The 24,514-nt window shown below is 21.0% G+C and overlaps 1 protein-coding gene across 1 annotated transcript; it reads left to right on the top strand.

The window, feature by feature from the left end:
* Positions 1–22,932: 22,932 nt before the first annotated feature.
* FFUJ_13110 (uncharacterized protein) lies at positions 22,933–24,489 on the top strand (the record flags this gene model as incomplete). Its single annotated transcript, XM_023575756.1, has 1 exon — positions 22,933–24,489. The coding sequence occupies one exon, from the start codon at positions 22,933–22,935 to the stop codon at positions 24,487–24,489; it is 1,557 nt and encodes a 518-aa protein (XP_023429018.1).
* Positions 24,490–24,514: the final 25 nt, after the last annotated feature.

Here is a 24,514-nt window from a genome sequence, read left to right on the forward strand (position 1 = left end):
TAAACCTATTCCACTAAAGTATTATCTTCTAAAAAATAATGCCTTATAATCTCTTTATCTACTGTATTTAGCATTTAATCTTAAATAATAGATATTTTCCTCTTTAAGTCCTTATAGTTTTTTAGATATATCTTATATATTGCCTTTATTATAGTGACTGTTTAATAATCTTTCTCTATAAAATATAGTATTTATTAAGTCTATATTTTATATTTAGTATAGTTTCTATCTGGTTTAATAATAGGGGGATTGACTTTCTGTATAGCTATCTCTTATATTAATAAAGATAATACTTTTATAGTAGTTACCGCTCTGGCAACTATAGCGCTTTGCTATCTTACCGCCAATATATTAGAAGGTATAGGTATAACTACCTTAAAGGTAGGCTTATTAGATGCTATTAGATCAATATAGGCCTATAGATCCTTATTCTTTAATTTGACCTTTAGGGCCTTATACCAGCTAATCTACTTATTGCTAGATTTAAGCCTAATTATCTGATTAATTATCGTTCTAAATATCTTTAGCAAGCACTAGGCTTTCCTTTTTGGTTACACTTATAGTAGTTTTTCTTGCAAATAAGACTCTTAATTGTTAGAAAGCTTATGTATTATCCTTCTTCTAGAAGAGGGGAAATTCTATATCTAAATCCCTTAACTTCTAGCATCTTGCCGAGGTTTTACCTAGATACAAGCAATCATTTCATTCTCCCAATCTGACAACTCTCCTTATATACTATTAAGTTCTGGCCTGGGTCTAGACCAGACCCCTAAGTTATATAGCCTTATAGAGGCTTAGGCAAAGCCCAAGCCTATAACAATTTACTATATTATAATTACTTTTATATATTAATTATAACTCTATTTATTTATATATAAATAGTTAAATATAAATATATATAATGTGGTTAATAAGCAAGCGTTATAGATAAGTAAGTATTGCACTTTTCTTAACCTTTTTAACTTATAGCTTAAAAGCTTAAGCTGCAGTTTAAAAAGGCTGGCTTTTATTTATTAAATTCTTCCCTAAATAACTTAAGAATTACTTAATAAGTCCTTATATTATAACTGCCTTTACTGTATATACTATAGCACTAACTGCCTAGTTATTAAGATTTACTTTAATTATTACTTTTTAATAATTTAGCTATTATCTATATATTAATATTTATCTATTTAATTACTTATAATACTTTCTATATAGTTATAATCCTCTTTTTTTATAATTTAGTCCTTTTTGCCTTATAGTATTAGCTTAATATCTTATTTATATCTTAAAGATTATAAAGTTTAGCCCTTAATAAGGTAACCTTATATATAACTGCCTTTATTGCCTTAATAGTTAACTTTAAAGCTTTAATAATAGACTTTAGGGAGTTACTATAATGCCTTTTAATTTACCTTTTAAGGTATTTAAATTAAAATTAGGCCTTAATAACTATCTTTAAAGTCTTTAAAGCCTATAGTGTTAATAGTTAAATAGCCTCCTTAAGAGGCATTAAGGTCTATAGCTATATATTAAGCTTTAAGATTATAGTTTTTAGGTTAAAAGAAGTAAGCCTAGCTCCTTTAAAACCCTTTTAGATATTACTTTCTATAGAGGTAGCTTTAAATATAATATAAAAGGTAAAAAAGAACTTAATTTTAGAAATATAAGTTATAAAGTATTTAATTAAATACTTTATTTTTTAGCTATAAGCCTTTTTTAGTGGCCTAAAGTACTTAATATTAAGAGGCTAAAGTAAATAAAATATATAAATAGGTATATAGAGTATAATAATCTTATTTTCTTTATAATATCTTTTAAAATTAGCTAAATAGTGGCTTTTATAACTATTAAGAATTAAGAGATAATAATAATTAATTAATTAGTTAATTATAAACTAATTAAAGTGCTTTAGCTACTTAAGACCTAGCTTATTATTTATCTACCTATTTTAACTTATTATAATAACCTAATTAGGTAGGAGGTTATATTTTTAATATTAATTAGTAAGGTAATATTAGCCTGCATTAATAATAAATAGCATAATTACTTAACCTTCTATATTAATTGCCTGGATTACAGTAATCTATTTCTAGTTTCTAGGCTATACTAATTTTAGCCTTTTTTATATTTTTAAACCTATAATAGCCATTCTAGCCATAATAAGGCCCATTATAAAGCCAGTCTTATTAAAGTTTTAAATATTATTTAATTAGATATTATACTTTATAATTATATTTTATATAAGCCTAAACTAGCTATAAATAATAGTTAGATCTTTATATTTAGCTCTTTAATAGTTATATCTTTAAAATAAATATATCTTTAGCTTTAATTATTACTTTATAAAGTTATAAGCCTAGCACTTACTAATAGGTAATATATTATAATTAGCTAGTAGAGAATTAGCTATTTCTTCTATAAAATATAATTATAAGGGAAACCCTTATAAATCTAGGTTAAGAATAAATTAAACTATTATTTATTCCTTTAGATTAAATAGTCTTTATAAATTTAGGATAGAATTGCATTATAATTAAATACTATACTAACAGCAATATAGATAGTATTTATTAATCTTATATATTTTAGTAATATATTAAATACTTAATTTTAGGTTATTTTAAAGGGCCTAAAGGGTAAAGAGGGTTCTAGCTTTATCTAAATATTAAGATATCTTTAGTGGTTAAGAACTAATTAATTAAATAAGAAGTAAGATATAAGAGGGAAAAGTGCAATACTTACTTATCTGCAACGCTCGCTTATTAACTATATTATATTAAGCTAATTTAATATTAAATTACCTCTTTTCTTAAAATAAATTTATTTTATATTTATATATATCCTTAATTTAACTCACTACTTCTTTACTAATATTACTTTATTTATAGCTCTTAAATATAAGGTTAATTAATTATATGCCTAAATATATATATTTAATTAATAGAGGTTAATTTTACTTTTACTAACTAACTTATATAAAAGTTAACCTAATTCCTTTATAATAGATTTTAACTTTAATAGAACCTTTAAACCCTGCTATTACCTTGCATTTATCCCTTTACTCTTATAGTCTTAGACTATAACTAGCTTAATCTATATATTAATTTTATATAACTAAAAGGATATAATATATATATTTAGCCTTAATAATTATATTATTAAGCCACTCTTTATATAAGGCTAAATTTAGGCCTATTAATATAAATAAAAAAGCTATCTCTTTTATATTAAAAAGTATGCCTTTTTTAATAGCCCTTTCTAGCTTTTTTAATTTAAATAGCTCTTTAGCTAGTTAAACTAAATAAACTTAATAATTTAAATTAGCCTAATCTATATAATTAATTAAATTAATTAAAGTATAATTAAAAATAGCTATTTTAATTAAACTTAATAGGCTTTTTAATAAAAAGTTCTTTATAATAGCTATAGCTATTATATAGATCTTATAGTATTTTTTACCTTTAGCTTAATTTAATATTAATTTAATTACTATAATAAGGTTATAATTAATTATATAATAGCCCTAATTAGGTTTTAGGCTCTTATATATAATAAATATTATATTAATAGCTATAATTAATATTAGTAACTATAACTAATAGTTAGGTTAGGAAATATACTTTATAATAAACTTAGCCTAGTTAAATAGGTTAATTAAAGATCTTTTAATTAAGGTAAAGAAAAAAGGTTAATATAGCTACTAAAAGACCTATAAATAGTATTAATACTGCTTAATTAAGGCAGTAATTATATTATTAAGGTAAATAAACCTTATAAAATTCTAACCTTTAAGATATAGGCCTACTATAAGGGCCTTATTATTTAAGCCTTTATATATAAAGTTAATAGCTTAATGGCTTTATAAGGCTAATAGTAAGGGAAAAAAAAATATTTATATATATATTAGTATTTTCTCTTTACTTTAATTTTCTTTTTATATATATTTAATAACTTTTATTAATAAAACTTATAATAATATAACTTTATAAAGATTTTAATTTATATTAACTTTAAATTATATAATAAAAAAAGGAAAATAAACTTATAGAAAATAATATATTATTACTTTTATATAAATATTATTAAATTTAAATTAACTATATAATATTTTACTATAAATTAAAGAAATAAAAAAAGCCTATTAATTAAAAAGTATATATAGAATTTTAAATATTTATAATAATAAATTAAAAAGCTATTCTTTATAGCCTTTAATAATTAATTTATTTTATTATAGCTTTAAATTAAAAGGTTTATTATTACTTAAATAGATCTTAAATATTTATAAAAAGAGCTTAAGCTATTTTATTATTAAAATAATATTTAAATTACTATAGCTAAATAAAAGCTTTAAGAGTTCTTTATATAAAAAGCTATATAAAGTATAAAGCTTATTACCTTTAGTTATATATACCTTTATATTTATATATTTTAATAATAACTTATTTTTAATTAATATAAGATTTATAAAATATATTAAGAATTTTATTTTAAATTTATTATTAAATAATAAAATATAATTAATTATTACTATAAGGGGTAAATCCCCTTAAGGCCTAACTTTATTTAGTTATTAAATATATATAATAAGCTTAAGGCTTAAAGATTTAAGATTTATATATTTATTAATATATACTTAAAGATAATTATATAGCTTTATATTAATATATTTATAAATACTTTTTAAAATACCTTTAAGTAATATCTTTATATATTATTAACTTAAAAGACTATACTTTAAAGGTAAAGAGCAACAATAAGGAAAAGACTATAAAAAGACAATAATTTCTAATAGCCTTAATTATAAGCTAAATGCATATAGCTATAAAGGTTTAATTAAAATAAGGTCTTTATTATTAAATAGGTAATTAAGTAATTAGTTTAATAATATTAAATATAAAGATAAAAAGTATAAAATTCTATTTAAAAAAGTATATTAAAATTAAAATATTAAGGAAAATCTATCTCTTTATATCTATTACTATAAATAGCCTTTTAACCCTATTAATAAGGCTAGACCTCTTACCCTAGAATGCTTATTATAACTATTATATAGGTCTTTATATAGTTTTAATATATACCTTTATACTTAAAAAACTATATTAAATAAGTAATTTATTAAAAGTAATTATATATATATAATAAGTCCTTTTTTTTTAATAGTCTTTTTATAATTAATTAATTAATTAATTAATTCTAACTTAAATAAAACTTATAACTTATTCTATTATATTAATAAATACCTATATCCTCCTATTACTTTTAATTCCTTACTACTATCTATTTATTATAAATTTAATTTAATTAAGTTTAAAGTTAAAAAGTATTAACTATTAAGTTTTAAATATTATTTTATTAATTAGGTCTTATTAATCCTATAGAAATAAATATAATTTAAGTCCTTAAAGTTAAAAGAAAAGGATAATTAGGTATACCTTAAATAGGTAGCTTTTATAATTTTAGTTTAATAATTATTTCCTAAAAGTAAGCTTTAAAATCTTAAATTATTCTTTTAATAGTCTTTTTATTTCCTTTAGTTATTTTAATATAATATATATATAATATATCTTTAATAATAATAGGTTTATTAATTATAACTATTATAATAAGCTGCCTTAATAAAAGGTTTAATTAAACTATTAGCTTTTAAGTTATAAAAGGCTATAGGCTTAATTAAATATTTAACTTAAGACTTTATTTAATAGATAGTAATAAAAGAGGTAAAAAAAATAGATTAAGGCTTTAAAGTATCTATTAGTTTTATAGTAAGATTAAACTTAAGTAATTATTTAGATTTAGTAATAATATAGGACTTTTAAGCTTTAGCTAGTTTATTAAAGTAACCTTAATAGATTTAGGGTTAGCAGCTATGTTTTTTAAAGTTATAGGGTACTAAATAGGAATCCTGCTTTTTTAGTAAAAGGCATTTAGTATAGAAGTTTTTAAAGCTAGCCTTAAAGTTATTATATAGGCTTGCTAAACTAAGACCCTTAGCAGTAAGGATATTATATATATTAATAACTTTAAATTATAATTCTAACTAGTAGTAAAAAATAAGTAATAATCTCTATATAAAGAGTCTTAATTAATTAAATAAATTAATTACTTATTATAGCCTTAATTACTATATAAAGGTATTAAAATTTAATATACTTTTATAAATATTTATATTAATTTTTATAAGCCTAATAGCTTAAATACCTTTTATTTTAATTAATTTTAATTAAAGAATTACTTTATAAAATATCTCTTTTCTCTATATAGGCTTTCCTTTATATAACTTTAATTTAATTACTTTAAATATATATTTACTTTAATTTAGTTTTATTTTAAGACCTAGCCTCTTAATATAAATATAGTTATATCTATTAAAGTAGCTAAATATATTAGACTTATTTAGATTTTAAAGAATATCTTAAATTTACTTTAAGAGTTTAATCTATTTAAGCAGTTTCTTTAATATTATAGCCTCTATAGGCTTACTATTAGTACTTTTTTTTTAATAAAGGTAAGTTATATTCTTTACCTTAAGCTCCTTAAGAATAATAACTTTAATTAAGATATAGATTAAATCTCTTTAGCCTTAAATATATTAAAGCTATTTAATTTCTTAAAAAATTAGCACTTAATTATTATATTTAAGGTAGGTATTTTATTATAGAAAGTCTTTTTTATTATTAATATTTAATATAATAGATAGTTTAAACCTATTTAAAGTTATATATTTAAGTTTAATATAAATATATATAGTTAAATTAAGGGATTAAATAAATAGCAGTCTATAACTATTAAAATTAGGCTAATATATTAAAAAAGGCATAAAGTAATTAAAATTATATAAAATACTATAAATTATTAATTACTCTCTTTAAGCTAAAATAATTACCTTAATATAAAAGATTTAACTTTCCTTATAAGTATTAAAGATATATAATTAATTATATTTTTAGTCTTATAGAATAAAGATTTAATATTTAATATCCTTAAAGTAAATTAAAAAGCCAATAAACCTCCTTTTAATAACTTTCTATTTCTATTTTATAGAAAAAATATAATAGCTAAAGTCTATATTAACTCTTAATATACTATCTAAAAGCTTTTTCTTATAGTAATAATCTATTAGGCCTATTATAATTTATTAAGAAAGGTAATTAATAAATAACTTATTACTTTAAATAGTAAAGACTTAATTATAAATATAGTAAATATTAATTATTCTATATAAAGTTATAACTAAAAGATATATTAAGGCCTTTTTATTAATATATTAATTTTATTCTATTTACTTAAATAGCTAAATTAATAAGAAGTAATATTCTGCCTAATTTATATTAATATTATTATTAATTTTTTAAGTCTTAAAATTATATAATACTAAAGCCTTATTTATAATAAGTTTATACTATATAGATATATATATAATATTATACCTTAAGGGATTAATTTATTTTTTTTTTTTTTAAGTTTATATATTAGCCCTAAAAGGTATTTAAGTATCTTTAAACTCTACTATAATTTAAACGTTCCTTACCTCCTAGATAGTAAAGCTTTATTAAGTTAATATCATTAAGTTAGCTGCCTTAATTATAGCCTAAACCTAAATATATTTAATTTAGCTAGAAAGCCTTACTCTTTAGCTAGCTAGAATCTTCTTCCTGCTACCCCACTTTAAAGGATACTACACTTTAATCGTCCAACATGCTTTAACAGTAAGTCATCTAACCTGACTTCCCTTTTAATTGCAATTACTAATAATACTGTAGCTGCCCTATTATAATGCCTATTAGAAGAAGCCTACAGTTTAATCCTAATAAGGCTTATCTAACTAAAGACCTTAATATAATCCCTTTAATTAACCTATTTATTAATAGAGATAATTATATTAACCTCTATAATATAGCTATAGAAATTAGATTGGCCTAAAAGTATATAAATAATACTAGCTGCATTAAGTTAGTAGCCTTTAGTTATAAAATTCTAAAGGTCTTATAGCCTTATTACTAGCTAGTTAATAAAGGATTCCTTAAGCTTAAAATAAAAGAACTTAATAAGCTTAAAGGTAAGTTACTTAAAGGGGTAGCTTTAAGCTATAATTAGCTGGTATTTATTAAGGCTATTTACCTAAGCAGCTTATATAATAAGTAGCTTAAAGGCATTAAGTAATAGGCTAAAAGGATACTAAAAAAGACTAAACTACTGCAATAGGCTTATTATAATCTTAAACTATAAAAGTGTAAAAATAAAAGGGATATATACTGTAAAATCTAGAATAAAAGAGAGATAATTATAAGATTTAAGAGGAAAATATATTAAGTTTTATATAGGTTTAGGCAGGCCGCTAAAAGTTAAAGACCTAAAGTTATAACATCAGTAAAGAAAGGGGAAAATAAATTATATTATATAGTATATAACTAATCTATAATTATAAAGACCAGCTAAACATTAATGCACTATTAATATAAATAGGGAAAGGGATTAATTTATATTAATAAAAGGTTTTTTTAATCCTTTTATAAATAAATTATAGTAAGCTATATTATTAAAGTTATATTAAAATAAAGGTTATTAATATTTAAGTATTTCTTAATATTATAAGGGTTTTCCTTATTATTTTTAATATAATATTTACTATAAATAATAAGGTATTATACTAACTTATTAATAAAGTACTAAAGGTAATACTTATTATTATTTTTAAGTATAAAAGGTAAAAGGCTTAAGTCCTTTACTTTAAGGAAATTAGGGTTTTTATTACTTATAAAGGCTAATTTACTATAATATATACAATAAGTAAGCAGGATAAATAAGTAAGTAAAATAAAAATCTTAACCTTCTTAAGATAAATTATAATAAAAATATAATAGACTATCTAATTAATTAAAATTAATTATTATAATTATTACTAAATACCTTTAGAACTACTTAATAGATTTTTATATTATATTTAGTCTTACTGTATATACTATATTACTAAATACCTGGCCTAATTAATCTTCCTTAACTATTACTTCTTAATAATTTAGCTAATATCTATATACTTATATCTATTTAATTAATTAAATCTTAACCTTTCTATATAGTTAAGCTCTCTCTATTCTATAAGTATATCTTTTTTACCTTATACTGCTAGTTAAGTATATTATTTACCTTATAAAGCTTTTAGTTCTTAGCCTTTAATAAGGCAGTTTTCTATATATTCTTTATAACTGCCTTTATAAGAGACTAAAGAGCTTTAAGGATTAACTTTAGGGAGTTACTATAATATTTTCTAATTTAGCCTTAAAGGTATTTAGACTGTAATCTGGCCTTAAGGACTATTATTAAGGTCCTTAAAGTCTAAGCTTAAGCTTATTAGGCTACCTCTTTAATAGGTATTAAAGTCTATAGCTATATATTAAGCTTTAAGATTATAACTTTAGGATTAAAAGGAATAAATCTAGCTTCTTTAAAACCCTCCTTAATATTTAACTTAATTATAGTATTTTAAAAGGCAGTATAAAAGGCCAGGAAGAACTTAATCTTAAAAATATAGGTTATAAACTATTTAATTAATTACTTTATTTCTTAACTATATGCCTTTTTTAGCGGCCTAAAATACCTAATATTAAGTGGCTATAATAGATATAAAAAATAAAGAGATATATAGAGTATAATAATATTATTAACTTTATAATATAGCTAGAAATTAATAGATTAATAACTTTTATAGCTATTAAGGATTAAAAAATAATAGATACTAATTAATTAATTAGCTATATATTAATTAAAGTACTTTAGCCAGTTAAGGCCTATTTTATTATCTATTTAGCTATTTAGTATTATAGTAATAACTTAAGTGCTTAAGAGATTACTATTTTAGTATTAATTAATAAGGTAATATTAGCCTATAACTACTAGATATAGATTAATTACTTGGCCTTTTATATTAATTATTTAAATTGCAGTAACCTATTTTTAATTTTTAAATTAGATTAATTTTAGATTTTTATGCCTTTTTAAGCTAGTAATTACTATACTGCTTAATATTATGCCTATTATAAAGCCAGTTTTATTAAAGTTCTAGATATTATCTAATTAAATATTATACTTTATAATTATATTTTATATAAGCCTAAACTAGTTATAAATAGTAGTTAGATCTTTATATTAAGCTCTTTAATAATTATATTTATAAAAAGAATATATCTTAAGCTATAGTTACTACTTAATAAAATTAATAGCCTAGTGCTTACTAACTAGTAATATATTGCATTTAGTAAGCAGTTAATTTACTATTTCCTTAATATTATAATATTAATATAGAAATCCTTATAAATTTAGGTCTAGAATATACTTAATTATAACCTATTCCTCTTAATTACTTAATTTCTAATTATTAGAGATATAATTAATATAAGCCTAATAGCCCTAAGATTAATAGTAAAGGGTCTAAAAGGAGATATTATAAAGAAATATAGCTTATTATAGACTTAATTTTAGGTCTTCTTAATAGGCCTAAAGTGCAAGATTAATATAAGCCTTAATAGTAAATTGCAATATATTATTTAATTAAGAATTAATTAATTAAATAGTATTAATATAAGGTAAGGGATTTTTATCCTGCTTGCTTATCTATCCTGCTTGCTTATTATATATATTATAGATAGTTATTATTAAATATTATTACTATAATAAGAGATAGAAAAGGTATTTAGTTTAAAGGTAAGGTAGGTTATTTAAATAGTAAAGAAAGTTTTCTTTAAACTTAATAAGTAAAAGACTAAATAATTAAAAACTTCTAACTTTAGTATTAAAAAGGAGATATAATTATAGTTATAGAATTTATAGTTATATAAATATAGATTAAGGCAGAAGTTTAAAGATAAATATAATTATAAGATTAAAAATAGCTTTAAGTAATCTTAAAGTATAAAGGCAGGCAGTTAAATTAGTTAATAAAGTAAGAAGTAAGTAATATATTAAATAAAAAAAGGAAAAAGAAATTAAAAGAGAGAAAAGAGAGCTTTTTATATCTATAGAAACCCTCTATATAGCTATATTAATAATTTATCTTTATTATATACTTAAAAGCTCTTATCCTAAACTTAAAATCCTTTCTCTTTCTATTACCTTTTACCTTTTTTCCTTTTCCTTTATTTCTTTAATCTCTCCTTTAATACTTTTTATCTAATTAATCCCTTTTATTACTTTAATCTTTTAATATTAAGTCCCCTTTTATATTTACTAAAGACCCTTAATAATTTTAATCTACTTAAAAAAAAAAAAAACTCTTTTAAATCTTATAGCAGTTATTAAGTACTGCATTTATAAATCTAATTTCCTCCCTAAAGTTAATTATTATTAATAATTATATAGTAGTATTTAAATTAATGCTAAAAATTTTAAGAATTCTATTATCTATATATTTATAAGTATTACTATTTTTTATACTTTTCCTATATACTAATTAATTTCTTAAATCTTTAATTCTTTTAATATTTAAATCTATATTAATATAGCACTTAACTATATATAATATCCCTTATATATTAAACTTTTATATTGCTTTATTTCTGGCTTTTTAAAACTAACTATTAAATTTACTTTTATCTTTTAGGAAAAGATACTTATAGTTACTAATTAAAGTAATATTATTCTTACTAATTAGCTTACTAAATATACTTATTAATAATTCTAGCTTATATATATCCTAGCTAAGTTTACTTATTATTAAGACTAGTTTTTCTTTAAGCTTATAAAAAGTAAGCCTTGTCTTAAAGCCTTTTTAATTAATTTCTTTAGTATTTATAATTTTAAGATATATTAAAACTATATTAATTCTTACCTTTTTACTACTAGCTAAAATAATAAGTATATCTTTTAGCCTTTTTATTATTATATTTTAATTAAAGGTTTTTAAAGCAATTAGTATTTTAACTATATTTAAAATATAAAGGCTAATTGTAATTAATACTATCTTTCTATTTATTAGGCTAATAAACCTTAATCTAGTTTCCTTAAGGCTTTTTTATTAAAAAAAGATAGTATTATTTAAGCTAGTTCTTTTTAATAAACTAAAGAATTTTATTAAATATCTATAAGTTAATTAAACCTTTAATCTTCTTTAAGAATTATTAATTAGTAGCCTGTAATGCCTTAAGATAATAAACTAAATAGTATAGTAGTAATAAAGAATACTAAACTTATAATTAATTAGATAATAGATAAGAAATAAGGTATCTTTAAGTAATGAAGACTTAATTTTTTAATAATAAAAATATAAAATTAGGTAATTAATTAATACCTTTATTTTAGAGATATTATTTTTCTATAATAAATCTTACTTTATTTAATACTTTTAAAGTCTGTATTTTAAAAATATATAATTTTAATGCTATATTTAAGAAATTTAAGATATATTTAATATTTATTTAAGATATTAAAAGTATATCTTTAGTATATTTTATATATTATTTAGGCATTTAAGTAATATTTAGTCTAGATTTTAAGTTTTTAAGGCATATTTAAGCTAATCTATTTTCCTTAAATCTAGACTTTACCTTTCTTATTTTAGTAAAATACTAATTATTTAAGGGCTATCTTTTCTATATATTAACTAATTATTTAATTTTAGTCTTCTATTTACAGTCTTTAAGGCACTTTTATTTAATATCCTTCTCTTATTTTAGTTATAGTTTATATTTCTCCTTTAAATCTATAAGATTTTATATTAAATTTATTCTCCTTTTTTATTACAATTAAATATATATTTATAAAGTTTATAGGCTCTATTCTATATTAATATTATTTCTTTTATTATTTTTTATAAAGATAGTATTTTATCTCTTTATATTATTACTTATTTTCTTCTTTTTTACTAAAAGTAAAATACTATAAAATACTTTTAGTATTAATAACTTTATTTTTTATATCTTAATTACCTTTAAATTAAAGCTCTTAAAATCTCTATTAATTAATTTAAGATTAATTAATTAATTTATAGATATCTTTTTTACCTTTAGGAAGCCTCTTAAGCTATACCTTAAAGTATATTCTTAATCCCTTATATAGATTTAATATTAAGTTTAATATACCTAAATCCTTCTTATCTTTATTATTATTATTAATCTTATTTTCTAAATTAATAATTAAATTAACTAATAATATTAATTTAATTACTTTTCTTTTAATATAATTAGCTAATTTTATACTTAAGGTATTAAAAACTAGATCTTATAGAGGCTTAATACTTATCCTTTCCTCCTTTAGCTTTAGGTATTTCTTATAGATTTACTAACTATCCTTATTCTTAATAAACTTTTAAAGTTAGTCTCTATATATTAACTTATTTAATAGCCTTAATCCATTAGGCTTTTAAAGTAAGTAATAATTAGCTTCTAAATAGTACTTAATAATATAAAAGGGACTATCCTATTTTTTAATTATCTTATACTTAACTAATATATTATTTACTTATAGTATATTATATTTAAAAATAAGGTCTTTAATTTTTAATAGTTAATGTTATATTTTATATTAAAGCTTTTTATTCCTTAAAGCTAAAGCCTTTTTTTAATATTTAGTAACCTTTACTTTAGCTTTTTTTATATTTACTTCTTTTATCTATAGGATATAAATTTATACCTTAAGCCTCTCTTTTAGTATATAAATCTTATTTTAATTAATTAATTACTAAATAGGGTATTTAACCTCTAAAAGGTATATAGGCTTTTAACTATATATTAAGTAAAAAGGCAAAAATCTATAAGATCCTTTTATAGCTATCTATTTAGTAAATAGAATATATTTAAAGTTATTTACCTAAATATATTTCCCTTTATACTTAAGCTTTTTTAGGACCTTTCTAAATATATAATAACTATACTTATTTAGGCTATTAGCTTTAAGGTTATATAGTAAGGTTTTAATAGTCTTTACTCTATATTGCTAAAAGACCTATAGTAATTCCTTTTTTATCTTTAGGCCTCTATTTATTACTATAATTATTATTATTCTAAATTATAAGATTAATCCTTTAATAAATCTAATTATTACTTTTATTAATAAGGCTTTTAGTAGCTTAACTTTAATTTATTTTATTAAATTATATTAGGCCTTAAGTAAATACTTATACCTTTAATTATTTAATATATATTAAATATTAAAATAGACTTTAATAAAGAGATTACCTAATATAATATAATAGATTACCTCCTGCAGTCTCTTAAAGTAATACTTCTAATAAGTTTTATATAACCTAACTATAGCAGTAATATCTCCCTAAAAGTTTTTCTAGAAATACCTCTTTTAAATTAAGTTAATAATAATATTATATCTTTTATAGTTATATCTCTTATAATACTGCCTAATTACTTCCTTTTAAATTATAGAATTCTTTTTAATTAATATAGATTACTTTTATTTTTAATATATATACTTCTAGAGCTAATAGTTATAAATAAAGAATTTCTTACTTTAGCTCCTTAAGGTATAGTACTAAAAGTCTACTATATCTAGTAGCCTTTATAAAGTTAATAGATAATAGGCTAAGCATTTAAATTTTAATAAGTAATTTCTATTAAAGATCTTAAATAACCTATTAATCTTAACTATATTAAAGTAAAGGTTAATAAAGTCCTTAATATCCTCTTTAACTTTAATATCTAACTAATTAAATAATCTAGCTAGCTTATATAATAGTCTATTAATAACCCTATTTTTTAATTTTAATATATACTAAACTTTAAAATTAAAAAAAAGTAAATAGCTAATCTATTATAAAATTAATAACTTAAATATATTATTTACTTTTCTATTTAATTAATATATTAATATTTATATATTAATCTTAAAGGTAAACTTAATGCTATATATTATCTCTTTTAACCTTTAAAATATATATAATACTACTTAATACTTCCTTTTTATTGTATTATATATAGACTTAGCTTTATTTTATAACCCTAACTTAAATTACATTAAATAGTATTTCCCTTTAATAACTTATATTAATATAATACTTTAATTAATTAAACTTATATTAACTATAAAGATTACCTTTTCTATCTCTTTAATATAATTAAAGGTAATTAATAAAGGTAATTAAGTAATTTTCTCTTTTAAAATATCTATTACTTTTTACTCTAGCTAGCCCTATAAGAACTTAATATCCTTTTAAAGCAGTTTAATAAGGGATTTAATAATTTAAATAAAATAATAAATCTATTATCTATAGTATTTAGTAATCTCTAGAAATAACTATACTTTCTTTATATTAATATATGTTTTCTATTTTATAATCTTAATTACTTTAGTATTATTAAATACCTTTCTATATATACTATAAAGATATTTTACTATAATTATTATTTTTTAATAGAATTAAAACTTTCTTTTTATAATAATATATCTTAATAACTTAATATTAAGGAAAACCTTATTAATATTAATTAGATATTTAAAGATATACCTCCTTATACTTAAAGTAACTTATTTTTTATTATAGGTAGTAGTTAATCTTTTAATATAAATATTATTAAAGAAAGCTTTATAGATCTTTAAAATAAAATCTCTAAAAATATAAATAATATTTTTTATAAATTAGGCTATTAAGTTTATTACTCTTTAAGGTAAACTATATATCCTTAATAGCCTTATTAATATATTAAATATAGTTATATCCTAGCTTTTTTTATTAAAAGGGAATTAATTATATCTTAAAAAGAAATTTAATAGTAAAATAATCTTATATATAGTAAAATCTATTAAAAACTTATTTATATATAGCAGTAATAAGCTATTCTTTATAGTTACTTTATTTATTAAAGTTATAAAATTAATTAAGTAGAAATTACTATCCTTTTTAATAACTAAAAACTAAGCATTATAATAAACACTATAGGATTCCTTTAATACTTTATATATAAGTTATTTCTTTAATAGCCTAATAATTACTACCTTATAACCTTTAGGTATTAAGATATTTTTTATTTATTATACTTTATATAGAACTATTCTTAGAATTTATAAAGAAGTAATAATTAAATTTAACTGCCTATATTTTAAGAAATCTTATATTAAGGCTGCCTTTTAATTATATATTACCTTAAGGAATATATTTAATTTTATATTTATTAATATATTACTTATTTAATCCTTTAGTACTAAAAGTCTTTTTCCTTTTAGCTAATAACCTTACTTAATCTTAAAGAACTTAAAGGTAATCTATTTAATATACTTTATTATAATATTTAGTATATTTTTAATTTTAACTTATTTTTTTTTTAGAAGGGATTACTATTTAAAATAGAACTATCTAAAGGTATATTATCTATAAGATAGATCTTTACTCCCTTTTATTTATATATTATATTAACTTTAATATTAGTTACCTTTTTATCCTTATTTATACCCTATTTTTCTTTCTTTTTTTCCTTAATAGCTCTATCTATATACTGCCTAATCTTATTAAAAGTAGCTCTAAAGACCTCTTTATATTACTTTATTTTTTCTTTAGTAATTAACTTAATAACCTTACCTATAGACTTAGAACTTATTGCCTTAATTAATAATACAATATTATCCTCTTTTAAGCCTACTATATTTTTAACTTTTGGCTTAATAATAAAGTTAATATTTATTTTAAATTAATTAATCTTTTAGTTTTAATTTATATTAGCTTTTACTTAATTAATTTTATTATAAAAGTAATAAACTTTATATTATTTAGCTAGTAAATTAATAGTATTAATCTATTTTATAGTAAATAATTAAATATTATTTATATTAATCTTATAAAAGGTATTTTTAAAATAAAAGGTATTATTACTTTAGTTAAAGTAATAAAGAATTATTAAAAGATTTAAATATTTACTAAATATATTTTAATATTTATTTAGCCTATTATTTTAAGTTTATTATCAATATAGAATATTATTATAGCTTTAATATTAATTATTTTTAGCTTATAATTTTTTATAACTTTCTTAAAGATAATATTCTCTTTAAATTTAATATTAATTATAGCTTCTATAATATAACTATTTAGGTTATTAAGCCTAACTATAATCCTAAATAGCTTCTGCCTCTATACTATTAATTTATTACTATTCTAAAGGTAAAGGTTTAAATTAAGGTTATTTATTACTAAATCCTTTAATTCTTTATTATTAATTAGCTATAGTATTATACTTTAATTAATAGTTTAAACTATTTATTAAATTTTATAAAGGATATCTTTATTCTTAATAACTATATACTTCTCTTTTATTAATTTTTATTCTTTATTACTTTAAATATATCTATTTAATTAATTAATTATATCTTTACTACCAGTCTTAAAGTAAATAGTATTAATATTAATATTAATTTTAAATGTTTTTTTTATTAAGTTTTAGTAATTCTTCTTATAGTTTTAACTTATAAATTAAATTATATTTATAAAGGTTAAGATAATTTAGGAAATATTTTAGTTAATTTTTATATCCTTAACTATTTAATATAAAACCTTAATAATACTATTTACTATATCCTCTATTCTTTTAATAATCTCTTTACCTAGCTATAAGTTAAGTATTACTATATTAAAGATAGTTAGTTTAATTTTCTTAAAATAGATATTTACCTTTATTTAAATATAAATTTAATTTTAATAAGCCTTATGATTATTTAATCTTTTAGGTCTTTTTTTCTGCTTAAAAAGACTAAAACTCCTTAAGTCTTTTTTTATAGTTTACTTTTTTAGGATTTTTATAGCTTAAACCTTCTTTTTATTTTTAATATAAACTTACTTTTTAGTATTTATATTTATATTAATATTAAAAATTTAAATTTTAAAGGGCTTAAACTTTTAATTATTTAGTATTATATTTAAATATTTATTAAATATAATAAAATTTATTTAAATTAATTTAATATCTTAAGGCTAAGTATTATTATATATTCTATTTATAATATTTATTAGTAAGTAGGTATTACTACTAAAGTAGGCATATAGGAGTTTATAGAGATTAAAATTAGGCTTTTTATTTAAGTATTTTTAGATAGTATTTAAGACCTTTCCTTTTATATTTTAATTAATTTTTATATTATTATATATAGTTATATACTTAGTATTTCTATAAAGGAAGGACTTAAGAAAGTGCAGGATTTAAATATAAATTAGTTTTTTAATATTAAAATTGGCTTTTGCCTTATAAATTAAATAGCTTAGAACTAGCTTTTTATAATAACCTATTTAAGCTATATTGCTTAATATATTATAATTAGCTATATTATTTTTTTTATTAAATTTTAAATTATAGCACCCTTTTAGAAAATAGCCCTTTTTAATATAATATTAATATAAATATTATTAGCCCTAATTAATATAGTTTATATTAATATATATATTAAACTCTTTTTTAGTCTAATTAGTTAGGTCTATAGCTATTAAGTATATTTAAATAGTTATATATTAAAGCTAGCTTATTATTTAGTTTATAAGCTTTTTATCTATTTATACTTAAAGTATTTTAAATATCTTTTTAATTTTATTTTTTACTTTTTTAGTTAAGTTAACTTATATTTCCTTAAATAAGGTAATTAATTTATTTATTAAGGTATTTACTATAGACTTTTAGTCTTTCTTTAGGATTATTTTAGTAGGTACTTTTATTACTACCTTTAGCTTTAAGATCTCTTAAGCTTAATTTTAAAGCCTATTTTTTTTATCTTTTTTTAAATATTAATAATTCTTAGCTTTAGTAATCTTATTATTAATAATTAATTTAATTATTTAGGTAAGTTAGCTATAAGGTATATTTTATATATTATCCTACCCTTTTTTATATTATAAAAAGACTTTATTTAAAATATTCTAGTAAATTATATTAAAGATAATGTGGTTAATAAGCAAGCGCCACAGATAAGTAAGTGCTGCACTTTTCCCTCCTATATTTAACTTTTTATCCAATTAGATAATTCTTAATAACTAAAAATGCTATAACCTTTAGATAAAGCTAGAACTTTTCTTGCATTTTAGGCCCTTTAAAATAATTCTAAACTTAATATTTAATATACTATAAAGAATTATAAGATTAATAAGAGGCAATTATATTGCCGCTAAAATAGCATTTAATTATAATATAATTTTATTTTAAATTTGCAGAAACTATTTAATTTAGAGGAATAGATAATAATCTAATTTATTTTTAACTTAGATTTATAAGGATTTCCCTTATAATTGCGTTTTATAGAAGAAATAGTTAATTCTCTGCTAGCTAATTATAATATATTACCTATTAGTAAGTGCTAGGCTTATAATTTTATAAAGTAATAACTAGAGCTAAAGATATATTTATTTTAGAGATATAATTATTAAAGAGCTAAAGATAAAGATCTAACTATTATTTATAGCTAGTTTAGGCTTATATAAAATATAATTATAAAGTATAATATCTATTTAAATAATATCTAGAACTTTAATAAAATAGGCTTTATAATAGGCCTTATTATAGCTAGAATAGCTATTATAGGTTTAGAAATATAAAAAAGGCTAAAATTAATATAGCCTAAAAACTAGAAATAAATTACTATAATTTAGGCAATTAATATAAAAGGTTAAGTAATTGCACTATTTATTATTAATATAGGCTAATATTACTTTATTAATTAATACTAAAAATATAACTTTTTATTAAATTAGGTTATTATAATAAGCTAAAATAGGTAAATAAATAATAAATTAAATCTTAAGTAATTAAAGTATTTTAATTAATTTATAATTAATTAATTAACTAATTTTTATTATCTCTTAATCCTTAATAGTTATAAAAGCTATTATTTAGCTAATTTTAAGAGATATTATAAGGAGAATAAAATTATTATATTTTATATACTAGTTTATATATTTTATTTACTTTAGCCTTTTAATATTAGGTATTTTAGGCTATTAAAAAAGGCTTATAGCTAAAAAATAGAGTATTTAATTAAATACTTTATAACTTATATTTTTAAAATTAAGTTCTTTTTTGCCTTTTATATTATATTTAAAGCTACCTTTATAGAAAGTAATATTTAAAGGGGTTTTAAAGGAGTTAAATTTATTCCTTTTAACTTAAAAACTGTAATTTTAAAGCTTAATATATAGCTATAAACCTTAATGCCTTTTAAGAAGGCCACTTAACTATTAATACTATAGGCTTTAAAGACCCTAAAGATAGTAATAGAGGCCTAATTTTAATTTAAATACCTTAAAAGGTAAATTAAAAGGCATTATAGTAGCTCTCTAAAGTCTATTATTAAAGCTTTAAAGTTAACTATTAAGGCAATAAAGGCAGTTATATATAAGGTTATTTTATTAAGGGCTAAGCTTTATAATCTTTAAGATATAAATAAGATATTAAGCTAATACTATAGAGTAAAAAAGATTAAATTATAGAAAGAAAGGACTATAACTATATAGAAAGTATTATAAATAATTAATTAAATAGATATTAATATATAGGTAATAGCTAAATTATTAAGAAGTAGTAATTAAAAAAGGTTAAAGTAACTAAATAGTTAATACTATAGTATATACAGTAAAGGCAATTATAATATAAAGATTTATTAAATAGCTTTTAAGTTATTTAGAGAGGAATTTAGTAAGTAAAAGTAAGCCTTTTTAAACTATAGTTTAAGCTTTTAAGCTATAGGTTAAAAAGGCTAAGGAAAGTGCAGTACTTACTTATTTATAGCACTTGCTTATTAATTATATTATTTTTAAATTAAAAAGTTATTAATTTATATTCTTTTTAAGTTTTTTAAACTTAAATTAATAGTAAGTTAACTATTTAATTATTTAAAGGTAGTTATTAAAGAGCTATTTTTAATTAAGTTTCTTAAGCTTAGCTTTAAGGCTATTTATAGCTATATTATCTTTAGCTATAAAGATCTCCTTTAGGTTCTTTTTAATTTCCTTTTATATATATTTTTTATAAATATAATAGATATTACCTATAAGAGACTTTATAATAAGGGTCTTAAGGGTTATAATATATTTCTTTAGTAGAATATTAGTATTATCTATATAATACTTAAAGTAGTAAAGGTATTTTATAATATTCTTTTTAAAAAAGGTTTCTTTATATAGAGAAATTTAATTAATAATAATATATTTTTTATACTATTTATAGAATACTTTAATAAAGGTATAGAATTAATTATTAATTATAGTAGAAGCTATAGTTATACTGCTAGCCTAAATTAATAAAGTTATAGGCTTTATAGATTAAGTTTTTATATCCTTAAAGGTTAAAGTAATATTAAATAAGCTTATTATAGTAAGTATTAATTAATTAATTAATTTAAAATATCTTTATAAGTTTTCTATAAGTACCTCCTTTCTATAAAAGGTTAAAGAGGTATTTCTTTTATCTATTCTCTATAAAACTATTATCTTAATTATTATTATAATAGTTAGGTCTTTTATAAGGGTCTAGAATACTATTAATATAAAAATATCTTATAATACTGCTTTTAAAGACCTTTTAATTAGATAATTTTAAGAGATATTTTATTAGAATTCTAAAGTATTATTAATTTTAATCTCTTTAAGGAAAATAGCTTTTTAGGTTTTAATTTTAATATAAAGACCTTAAAAAACTTTATTCTTAAGGTAGGTATTTCTTAAGGATACTATAGCTATATTATAGTACTATTAAGTTAAGGCTATTTCTTTTTATTTATTAAAATATAAAATCTTTATTTTATAAAATAAAGATATAAAATAATCTTAATTCTATAATTATAATATTACCTTTTATACTTATAAAATATTTAGTATTATTACTTTTAGCTTAAAAACTAAAGGATTTATTACTATTTATAGCTTCTATAAGTAAGTTATTATTTTATTATTATTATTATTATTATAGCCTTTTATTTTATATTTTTTTATTTTAATGCCTTCTTTCTTTAATATATCTATAACTTTTAGTAGTATAAAAGTGTCTTTCTTTCTATTTAATTAGTTAGTTTTAAAATCCCTTTAGGTAATAATTATTAATAAAGAGGATTTTTTTAGGTTTTAAGGACTAATTTAAAGGTAAAGAGTAATAATAAAGAAAAAACTGTAAAAAGATAATAATTTCTAATAGCCTTAATTATAAGCTAAGTATATATAGCTATAAAGGTTTAATTAAAATAGGGTCTTTATTATTAGATAGGTAATTAAGTAATTAGTTTAATAATATTAAATATAAAGATAAAAAGTATAAAATTTAATTTAAAAAAGTATATTAAAATTAAGATATTAAAAGGAATCTATCCCTTTATATTTATTACTATAAATAGCCTTCTGACCCTACTAATAAGGCTAGACCTCTTACCCTAGAATGCTTATTATAACTATTATAATATAGTATTTTATAAAACTTTTTAAGGGTTTTAAAGTAATTATATATATATAATAATTATATATAATAATTTAATTAAAAGTAATAAAGTAAATATAATTATATAAGGCAATATATAAATATTTAATATAGATATAGTAAGAAAAAATATATAAAATGGCTTAAAACTGGGTTTTAGAATAGTAAGCCCTATGGACTTCCGTAGCGGTATGGCAGTTAATCAACCTTCAGGGCCTAATGAGGTTTCAGAGATTTGAATTTCGATTAGGTTAGATAGGCAGAGCTGAAGTATTACCTTATTTCGAGTGATTTTGTGTTTTTCGTATCATTTGCTTCTGAACGAGGTTGTCCTTTTAGCTACCTACCTACCTAAGGTACCTATACCTATAGGCGGTTTCGCTATTAAGTCACTCAGGTGTTACAGCCCACCTACCGTGGGGAAGTGGCTGAAATATCTCTGCTTCTGCATCATCTTCAAACCGTGTCGACTTGTCGTTCACGGTCCGCTCTCTAAGCTTCATCTTGCAATTTTCACTATCTACTAGACTAATTCATCCACTGGCTCCGACGGCCACTGTTTCAAACCGCTATGGAGACTTCAGGCGAGCAACAGCGTCCAAATGAAGCACGGCCTGCAAGCGTGCCACAACCTGTACTTATACCAAGACTGCCCCTCGACATCCTCTATCACATTGGATATCTTCTGGCTGCTGAGTCCGTCGTTGAGCATGAGCACCAAATAGACAGCAACAGTTCGTGCGACTGCTGTATGGACAAGTCGTCAACTACTCTCTACAAACTGACCTATACATCCAAAGCTACCAGGGATGTCTTAGAACCCTTGCTCTATCGGAATCTCATCTTGACAACGCCCCAGGATGTCACAAATATATTCATCAATCTCATTCAAAGACCCGAACTTCGCCAACATGTTCAGTACATTCTTTGCTATGCTGATTTGGCGGGACCCCGTGTCAGGAAATTCGAAATGCCCGAATGCAAGAAGATTTGGTCAAAGCGATGCCCTTCTGACAAACCTGCTCTGATGCGTCTTCTCGATGGCGCTGGGCTTCACAAACTTGCTTGGTCGGCTTGTATGTTGGAGCGAACAAAACAGCGATTCATGTTTTCTCCCGATTTCAAGCATGATGGCATTCTGGAACTGCTGTTTGCCTCTATTCTCTTCTTGTCGCCAAACGTCACCAGCTTTACCTGGCGGGATTGCAACAACAACCCAAAAGCCTTCATACTGGATCACATTATGTGCAAGGCGGTACACGACGGCCTCCCTCTCATGCCCAAGCTGCAGAAACTCAGCACCGAAAAGGCAGAGTTTGAGGAGAGCAAGCAAGCACAATTCTTCACCCCGCACATCAACCTGTGGGAGAACTTGTACAGCCTACAACTCAACGACATCGACCTCGACATGGAATTTGTTTTGATGCTTTTCAATGGAAGCTTCAAAGAGAACCGGCCCGTGAGAGAACTTATCGTCCGCTGCGTGACTGGTTCAGAGCGACCAGAGAGCTTGACTTCGTTCCCACCAGGTTTCGAACTGGCATCGACAATGCTTCTGGGGGACAAGAATCTCGATAATTATAAGGACCATTTCAAAGCTTTCCCTAATCTCAACCTCCTCGATGTCACTTTTGTCTTTCATAGAGGACGCATGGAAGAAGGTTCACTTACCTTGAAGGCGTTTTTACACGCTGTTGGGTCACCCGAGCGCCTATGCCTGTCGGGCCATCCTCTTCCGACCTCGACTCTGGACACTGGCGTCACACACTCAAGACTCAAGTACCTCAAGGTCCGGGAATTCCAGCCAAACGCGCCTGCAAAGACAACATCGAAGGACAACCTCATCGCGGGGCTCAACCAATTCTGGAACAAAAAGTCCATGATCGTGCCGAATCTTAAGGAGATTGACTGGGATCACTACACATTCAAGAGGGAAGACATGGAGGGCGAAGATAAAGCTGTTTGGGAACTTGTCGGAGAAGAAGAATGGGAAGATGATTCGGGCTCTGATGAAGACGAAGATGAAGACGAGGCAGCGCTTTGGTACTCTATGGGAAGAGGCGATATAGATGCATTTGTAGAGAATGCAATGGATGTGGAAGACATGTGGGATGCCTGGGGACCTTAGAGTGGGATCTGGTACTTCTGAAGAT

Source organism: Fusarium fujikuroi, chromosome FFUJ_chr04, assembly GCF_900079805.1.
Source record: "Fusarium fujikuroi IMI 58289 draft genome, chromosome FFUJ_chr04".
Taxonomy (NCBI): Eukaryota; Fungi; Ascomycota; class Sordariomycetes; order Hypocreales; family Nectriaceae; genus Fusarium; species Fusarium fujikuroi.